Source organism: Embiotoca jacksoni, unplaced genomic scaffold (assembly GCF_022577435.1).
Source record: "Embiotoca jacksoni isolate LCO1_2020_lvr unplaced genomic scaffold, fEmbJac1.0.p SCAF_99, whole genome shotgun sequence".
Lineage (NCBI taxonomy): Eukaryota > Metazoa > Chordata > Actinopteri > Embiotocidae > Embiotoca > Embiotoca jacksoni.
The window spans coordinates 756,119-765,589 of record NW_027185457.1 but is presented as its reverse complement, the minus strand read 5'-3'; the positions used below and the strand labels follow the sequence as shown (position 1 = coordinate 765,589).

The 9,471-nt window shown below is 40.8% G+C and overlaps 1 protein-coding gene across 1 annotated transcript; it reads left to right on the top strand.

Annotated features, from left to right (window-relative positions):
- The first annotated feature begins 7,284 nt into the window (after positions 1-7,284).
- LOC138193929 (uncharacterized) lies at positions 7,285-8,630 on the top strand. The gene is made up of 4 exons (XM_069142242.1): positions 7,285-7,327; positions 7,425-7,729; positions 7,923-8,067; positions 8,323-8,630. The coding sequence occupies exons 1-4, from the start codon at positions 7,285-7,287 to the stop codon at positions 8,628-8,630; spliced, it is 801 nt and encodes a 266-aa protein (XP_068998343.1).
- Positions 8,631-9,471: the final 841 nt, after the last annotated feature.

Sequence of the window (9,471 nt, the reverse complement as noted above, 5' to 3'; positions counted from 1 at the left end):
TGTGCAGCAGACAGGACTAGTTGTATTTCCATTCTGTTGCAGAAGAACTTTGTTCATCTGCTGTCTGACTTCAACAAAAGAAAACATGTTGCTTTACCTGTTGTTACTTTTCTTTCACTTCATAGGTGAGTGTTGAAACTGAGACAAATGTGTAATTATAACAGTATTTTGTCCCATTTTCTCAAATGAATCTCATTATGATCACATATGAAAGAACAGGTTCAGACCTCTGTTGAGTCTCTTGATGTTTCAGTCTCTCTCAGACTAACTGACATGAAGAACTCATTTTGCAGCCTTGGTCTCCATGAACAGCATAAAGCCGGACAGAACTGAACAAGTTGTTGCAGAGAGAACAAACATCAATCTGACCTGTGAATATGACGGTGCTATCATCAGCATCCAGTGGTATCAACAACACCAGAGATCCAGACCAGAGTTCCTGCTCTACATCACAGAGGATGGATCGATTCATCCAACTCGTTCTAATTTCTCAGCTCACATCGACAAAACACAGAAACGTGTTGATCTGGAGATCATCTCATCTAAACTGAAGGACTCTGCTCTGTACTACTGTGCTCTGCAGCCCACAGTGACAGGAAACCCACAGTCTCTGTGCAAAAATACAAACCTGAACTCCACTTTTTACCTCCACTAGAGGGCGACATCATCAAGTAGGCGGTGCACTACTTCTGCACTGAGTTCAACCATCCTGTCAATAAGAACTGCTGCTGTGAAGAGAACAACTGTCAAACTGAATGTTGAACATCAGCTAGTTTCTCCTGTTCATTTAAACCTTGTTGTACACATGGAACATTGGCTGTGGATTATTCTTGCTGCTCTTTTCTTTGGTAAGATAGAAAGATCAACGTGTTGATTGATTGTTCTGATTTAATCAATCATCTTTATTGATTCATGTCTTCCTCTGAATGTTCTGTTCTTCCTCAGAGTGTAAAGGAGAAGACAAAGTGAACCAGACATCAGGACATGTCTCTGCTACTGAAGGAGACACAGTTACACTTGATTGTACTTTTGAGACCAGTTCCGGATCTCCTTATTTGTTCTGGTACAAACAAGAAGTGAACAGTTATCCAAAGTACATGCTGAAATGTTACTCAGGAGATGTATATAAGGCTCCAGAGTTCAACAAAGACAGATTTGATGCTAAACTCAATAAGACATCAGTTCATCTGAAGATCCAGAAGCTTCATCCGTCTGACTCTGCTGTGTACTACTGTGCTCTGCAGCCCACAGTGACAGGAAACACCAAAACTCTGTACAAAAACCTTTGGAGCAAAGACAACAGAATAAACTCCACAACATCCACTAGAGGGAGACACACTGACAAACTTGGATGGTTTGTTTTAATAAAACTATTTCCCTTAATAGTTTGTAATTTTACGAGAAATCAATAAGAGTCAGTAAAACACACCAATGAATTTTCTTATCAACATCCCTCTGACTATTTAAAAACAAATCTGTCCTGTATTTTTTTTTCTCCGTAATAAAGGCGGAAATTATTTCAGATAACATTTTCTAAATTAAATTTATTGATCGTCTTTTCAATCAATCAATTCACCAACAATTACTGTCTTCCTCTGCTTGTTCCGTTCTTCCCCACAATGTAAAGCAGAAGAAAAATTCTGTCTCAAATTACATAATTGAGGATATAAAAATGTTTTTTGTGGTTATTTTATTGAACCCTGTTGGTTTCACTATGTCATTGTGACATCATGAGGAGGAGGAGCTTCCTGAACAGTTGGGGGACGTCTGGCTGTCACCATCAGAAAGTGTTCAGACTTCACAGAGTTTAGTTTGAGAATTATTGAGCAGGTTTTGTTGAAACATGACGTTTTTAATATCAGTGCTGCTTCTCCATTTATTCACTGGTAAGTTAGATTTATTATTTATCTCTTTCAGCTCTATTCAGTGGCAGGTACATTCATATATGATCTTTTGATCACAGCTTCTTCAGTTACAGGACGTGAAAACTTGCTCACTAAATTAATGATTCAACTTCTTTCTTGTAGATGTCAGCTGTGAAGAACTCACTCCAGTCAACAATGAAGAGTCCAGTTTAGAAGGCAGCACTGTTACTCTGTCCTACAGATACTCCAAAGAAGAAGCTAGAAGTGATGAGTTTTACTGGTATAAACAAAATCCAGGAAAACAACCAGAGCTCCTGATATCTCATTTTGGAACAGGAGAACTAATGTCAGATCCAAACCCTCGACTGTCTGTTAAAGTAAATAAAAACCAAATGGATCTTCAGATCTCCTCTGCTGCAGTGAAGGACTCTGCCTTGTACTACTGTGCTGTGAGGCCCACAGTGACAGAAAACCCACAGTCTCTGTACAAAAACCTTTGGAGCAAAGACAACAGAATAAACTCCACAACATCCACTAGAGGGAGACACACTGATAAACTTCTATGACATGTTTTGATGTTTTCAGACAGTCTGGAATAACTGTTTCTCAGACATATGCCATAAACATGTTTTTCTATGGCTCCGCCCACCAATGTTCAACTTAGCCAATCAGAGTATTTCTGTCTGCAGCACTAAAAGTACAGTCAGCTTGATGTTGAGGAGGAGGGCTGTGCAGCAGACAGGACTAGTTGTATTTCCATTCTGTTGCAGAAGAACTTTGTTCATCTGCTGTCTGACTTCAACAACTGAAAACATGTTGCTTTACCTGTTGTTACTTTTCTTTCACTTCATAGGTGAGTGTTGAAACTGAGACAAATGTCTAATTATAACAGTATTTTGTCCCATTTTGTCAAAGGAATCTCATTATGATCACATATGAAAAAAAAAAGTTCAGACCTCTGTTGAGTCTCTTGATGTTTCAGTCTCTCTCAGACTAACTGACATGAAGAACTCATTTTGCAGCCTTGGTCTCCATGAACAGCATAAAGCCGGACAGAACTGAACAAGTTGTTGCAGAGAGAACAAACATCAATCTGACCTGTAAATATGACGGTGCTATCAACAACATCCAGTGGTATCAACAACACCAGAGATCCAGACCAGAGTTCCTGCTCTACATCACAGAGGATGGATCGATTCATCCAACTCGTTCTGATTTCTCAGCTCACATCGACAAAACACAGAAACGTGTTGATCTGGAAATCATCTCATCTAAACTGAAGGACTCTGCTCTGTACTACTGTGCTCTGCAGCCCACAGTGACAGGAAACCCACAGTCTCTGCACAAAAACACAAACCTGAACTCCACTTTTTACCTCCACTAGAGGGCGACATCATCAAGTAGGCGGTGCACTACTTCTGCACTGAGTTCAACCATCCTGTCAATAAGAACTGCTGCTGTGAAGAGAACAACTGTCAGACTGAATGTTGAACATCAGCTAGTTTCTCCTGTTCATTTAAACCTTGTTGTACACATGGAACATTGGCTGTGGATTATTCTTGCTGCTCTTTTCTTTGGTAAGATAGAAAGATCAACATGTTGATTGATTGTTCTGATTTAATCAATCATCTTTATTGATTCATGTCTTCCTCTGAATGTTCTGTTCTTCCTCAGAGTGTAAAGGAGAAGACAATGTGATGCAGACATCAGGACATGTCTCTGCTACTGAAGGAGACACAGTTACACTTGATTGTACTTTTGAGGCCAGTAACACACTTCGCACTTTATTCTGGTACAAACAAGAAGTGAACAGTTATCCAAAGTACATGCTGAAATGTTACTCAAAAGATGTAGAAAAGGCTCCAGACTTCAACAAAGACAGATTTGATGCTGAGCTCAAAGACCAAACATTTCCTCTGAAGATCCAGAAGCTTCATCCATCTGACTCTGCTGTGTACTACTGTGCTCTGAAGCCCACAGTGACAGGAAACACCAAAACTCTGCACAAAAACCTTTGGAGCAAAGACAACAGAATAAACTCCACAACATCCACTAGAGGGAGACACACTGATAAACTTGGATGGTTTGTTAGGATCCAGCCTCCTCTAGATACTCTGCCTTCTTTGTGGTGATTATAAAACATCAACATAAGCTATAACTTCGTTAACTAGGTTGTAAATAAGTAAAAACTAAGTATTGTTTTGAAGTGTGAGTTGAAGTAGTAAGAGATTCAGAGAAGAAATTTAGGATTCATGAAAACTGGGTTATTACATGTGAAGTTCTGGTGTTCCAGCTCTTCCTTTAAAGATGCTGTAAAGTAGAAATGAAAATTAGTTTTAAGTTCATCACACCACAAAAGTATGAGTTGTTAACTACCCATCCAAAGATGAATGAAAAAAACCAGACAAGTTTGTTAAATTAAGCTTTGAAATCATGAGAAAATCATCAGTCTTCTCTGCTCTGAGACTGGGGGGGCGTGTCGCCTGACGGAGCTGAAGCTCCGCCCACTCGCTGGAAGGTGTTCAGTGTCCTGTAGGACAGTCCTGTGGCTGCAGTTATTTTCCCCACTAAGCGGTCCGTCTGACATCCAACCTCTCGGTGACTTTATGCATGATGTCCCACTGGTACTCCGTCTCTCTGGTGGACGGAGCAGCCTGCTTTGAGAAAACACAGTAGACTCAGAATTTATTTGTCCAATGAGTGAAACATACAGATGCAATCAAATCCAGCTTGTCCCCCTGAGCTGTAACACAGGAGTAAAACTGGACACTAGAGACAGCAGACAGTGAGTCTCCAACTACTTCTAACGTACCTGCATTACAATAGTGGAGATAATAAGAGAGGAGTTGATTTAGTTCTGTAACGACTGCAACATCCACAACGCTGCATCACATCACATCAATTCATTACATCACGTCAATTCAAACTTTGAACCTGTTCAGGTCGAGCCGACAGTCTTTCTCTTCCACTGATGTCCATCCACCTCCTCCTCCACCTCCTCCACCTCCGCCTGCTCTCTGCAGCCTCCTGCACATGCAGTTGGGTTCGTTTAACCGGACCGGTACCGGTACATGTAACCGAGAGGGTTTGTGATTGTAACGTTACACCGGAGTACAAAAACAACAACCCTCATTAATCGTGAGGACAAGATCTCTTCTGGTCCATGTTTACCATCACCCCAACATGTAAAATACAGTTACATATATTATAGTTCCTTATTGTAGCTCGATGGACAGGCATAAAAAAAGAATCCGCGGTTATCGGAGCATTTTCCTCTGAACTCTGCTACGAGCTCAATAGAAACTAATTAGCACATGAACTCCCATTTCACCAAAATAAAGTTATTCTGCAGCGAGTAAAATCACGTGAGCGGTTTACACCGAGGACTAAATGTAGCAGTTACTGTGGAAAAGTTATCTCGTATAATTATAACAAGCACAGAACTTACGCTGAGTGGTGAACTGCCGGCAGTGGTGGACGAGACAGCCGATGGTAGCGGCGGAGACGGCCGGCGGTCCTGCGCCGCGGTCCGGTCCGGCGGCGGACACGGCCAGCGGCGCGGTCCGGCGGCGGTGGACGGTGCCGGTGAGAGCGGAAGATGAACGGCCGTGAGGGTGAAACTCGGATCGGAGCTGCGCTGCAGGAGAAGCGGTGCGTCTGTGAACTCGGTCCGTCTCCGGTCCAAGTTGAAACTATCCGCCGTGAAATGGTCCCTGCAGACGCGGCTGTTGGTGTTAATCCTAAAGTCTCCTTCAGCGAGGCTCTTCATGAAATCAATCCACCTCTTTTTCCTTCATCAGTAGGGAATTTAAATAGAGATGCAGCGCTGCTTTGGAGGTTCTTGCTTCCAGGAAAGATGCACTTGCAGGGTGAAGGAGACATCTTGTAGCAGCTCCCTGATGTACAATAACAATCTGACTACAGCAGGAGTAGAACTGAAGTCGAGTGGGATGACCTCTTATGCAAATGAGCTCCAGGCTTTTATAGCGTTTCACCGTGTGAGAAGAGGAGCCATGCAGAAGGTTATATAAACTGTCTGTGATCTGACGTAGATAGGTAGTTGTGACGTAGATAGGTTGTTGTGACGTAGATAGGCTGTTGTAACGCAGATAGGTTGTTTTGACGTAGATAGGTTAGGTTTTAGCTCCGTCAAAAAAAACCTGACTTGAAGACGGGTGAGAAACTGTTTCACGGTCTAACTCCACATTTCAGTGCGACAAAGTTTAAAAACTTTATATATACTTTCAGCAACTCATTTCACACGTATATAATGTATTGAGAAGCAAATCTTGGAGTTTACTTTGCAGCATCTTTAGCTGAAATAACTGAGAATCAGTTGCTTCTTAACTTCTGTAAACCACCTCAAATAAAATGTGTCGAAACTGTCTGTTGATGTTCATCTTATTGCTCACAGAATCTGGAAAAATATTTGAAGCCACGTTTTCCTTTTATTATCATCTGACTCAAACAATTCTGTCATTGAGTCCTTGTATTGGCCAACAGTGATAAAAAATGATCCATGTCTTTATCTTGTGTTATAAAACAATCATAAATAAACTAACCTCCCTCCTCACAGTGATTCAAAGTGCTGCTACCAGTCTGTTAACCAGGAAGAAGAGTAACTGAGAGAAGTGAAACTACAGATCAAAGAGGAGACGGAGAGATTCAGGGAGGAGCTGAGCTTTTACTGAACTATAGAAGAGAGACAAACTTCCATTTTCAATACACAAACTTGAACTGGAGTCAACATGGACTATTATGTACTTTCTCTACTGATCATCAACATTCTAACAGGTACTCTATAATCTGCATATTCAAGAAAAAACAGCAAATGTTTTAAGAATATTATCATTTTTTTTAAAGAATCTTATCAAATTGTATAAAACAGATTTCTCTTCTTTCAGATGTCAGCTGTGAAGAACTCACTCCAGACAAGCATGAAGAGTCCAGTTTAGAAGGCAGCACTGTTACTCTGTCCTACAGTTACTCCAAAACTTTTACTGTTGGTGATAATTTGTTCTGGCATCGACAAAATCCAGGTAAACCACCAGAGTTCATTGTTTCACACACAGATAAAGGAATTGTCATCAACAAACCAATCCTGAAACTGGAGGTCAAAGTGGACAATAAACAAATCTACCTGATCATCCCGTCTGCTGCAGTGAAGGACTCTGCTCTGTACTACTGTGCTCTGCAGCCCACAGTGACAGCAAACCCACAGTCTCTGTACAAAAACACAAACCTGAACTCCACTTTTTACCTCCACTAGAGGGCGACATCATCAAGTAGGCGGTGCACTACTTCTGCACTGAGTTCAACCATCCTGTCAATAAGAACTGCTGCTGTGAAGAGAACAACTGTCAGACTGAATGTTGAACATCAGCTAGTTTCTCCTGTTCATTTAAACCTTGTTGTACACATGGAACATTGGCTGTGGATTATTCTTGCTGCTCTTTTCTTTGGTAAGATAGAAAGATCAACGTGTTGATTGATTGTTCTGATTTAATCAATCATCTTTATTGATTCATGTCTTCCTCGGAATGTTCTGTTCTTCCTCAGAGTGTAAAGGAGAAGACAAAGTGATCCAGACATTAGGACATGTCTCTGCTACTGAAGGAGACACAGTTACATTTGATTGTAGTTTTGAGACCAGTGACACATATGTGTATTTGTTCTGGTACAAACAAGAAGTGAACAGTTATCCAAAGTACATGCTGAAATGTTACTCAGAAGATGTATTTAAGGCTCCAGAGTTCAACAAAGACAGATTTGATGCTAAACTCAATAAGACATCAGTTTCTCTGAAGATCCAGAAGCTTCATCCGTCTGACTCTGCTGTGTACTACTGTGCTCTGCAGCCCACAGTGACAGGAAACACCAAAACTCTGTACAAAAACCTTTGGAGCAAAGACAACAGAATAAACTCCACAACATCCACTAGATGGAGACACACTGATCAACTTTTAATTTTAGATTCAGTTGACTGATGGAGGAGAAAATCATTTTATTGGTTGAGTTGAAAAGCTGAATATAATGTAAAGAAGTAATAGGCTCCGCCCACTGAACTTCAGCTCATCCAATGACATTATTTCTTCCTCAGTCTGCTGCAGTGGAAGAACTTTGTTCATCTGCTGTCTGTGTGGCTTCAACAACTCCAAAGACATGTTGCTTTACCTCTTTTTGTTTGTATCTCCCTTCATAGGTGAGTTTAACAACAGGGATTCAACTTTTCTTTAATCTGCTGCGTTAATGAAATATACAGACTGGATTTCACAACTTTTCCGGTTCCTTTGTTTTGACACGAAAAATATGTTGAGATCATCTTCTGAATTAAAAAGAGTTGATGTTGTGAATGTCAACAGAGTAACTCTGTACAGGGGACATTTTCCACTGTCTTCTCCTCTCAGCCTCACAGACAATGTTCATCAAATGGCTTCATGTTCTCTACTTTTTCTAGGACGAATATCTGGAAACACAATCTCTCATGAAAAAGATGAAGTCAGAGGAATAGAAGGAAAAAAAATCTCACTCAAATGTAACTATCAGACGACTTCCACAAAAGTTTGGCTTTACTGGTACAAACATGATTCTGACCTTCAGGCTCCTCAGTTTATTCTCTGGAAAGGAGCCAAAGGGAGAACAACTAAACATATTCCTGATAATCGATACGATTCCAAAACAACAGATACATCAACTGAACTGACCATCAGTAAACCAACCCTGGAGGACACAGCTCTCTACTACTGTGCTCTAGAGACACAGTGATACAAAGTGTGGAAGAGGCTGTACAAAAACCTGAACACAGATATGTGACGACTCTTCAAAGAGGAGGGAAGTGGTGTTCAAACCACAGCTTCATATCAGATGGATGCTGCTAATTCCTGTTTTATCAGCGTCACCGTGGTTACAGCTGCTGATCAAACACTGTGGGAGGATTCACATGAGCAGCAAATCCACATCAACGACAAACGGACTGGATGAAGCTTCAAAACATACGTTACCATGGAAACAAACGGACACTGACTTACTCAATTAATCCTCATTAAACATTCTTGGCCAATCAGCTGCTTCCATTATTCTTCATCCTCCAACATGTAGATCTTCACTCCAAATAGACCAGCAGTTTATATTGTCGGACATCAAACTCCAAAGTAAAACTCAATAAAATCCCATTTTAACAGCTGAAGTTTCAACACTTACAGATTTTAAGTTTCCAAAACAAATCCTCCATCTTTGTATTTGACATCTTTCAGCTGCAGACGACCAAAAGATGATAAAACTACAATTTACCTTCGAGAGGAAAGAAATTCTGAGAAGAACATTAAAAGTCGCATCTTGTTCAAACGTTCATCTTCAGTTTTCCTGTAGTCTTTCTGCTGAAACATTAAAATGGTCGAAGCAGGTTCACAACAATCATCAGATTTTATATGTTGGAGAACAAAGTGAATCTGCACCAGGTGGAAAACAGGAAACACGTCACCTGAAATTTAAAATGAGGACTACGTAAGAGCCAAGTTGTTCTTGGAAAGGAGAGCGACACAGAGATGTGTTGAGTGTAAAGTTGTCAGTAGGGGAAAGAACACAGAGCTGTGAATGAGTCCTGTCA

Bases quoted from the DNA above. Each gene is read 5' to 3' on its own strand.
- LOC138193929 (XM_069142242.1), top strand. From the start codon at position 7,285: ATGGAACATTGGCTGTGGATTATTCTTGCTGCTCTTTTCTTTG. The intron at 7,328-7,424 runs GTAAGATAGAAA...GTTCTTCCTCAG, and splicing joins TCTTGCTGCTCTTTTCTTTG to AGTGTAAAGGAGAAGACAAA. The intron at 7,730-7,922 runs GTGACAGGAAAC...AATAGGCTCCGC, and splicing joins ACTGTGCTCTGCAGCCCACA to CCACTGAACTTCAGCTCATC.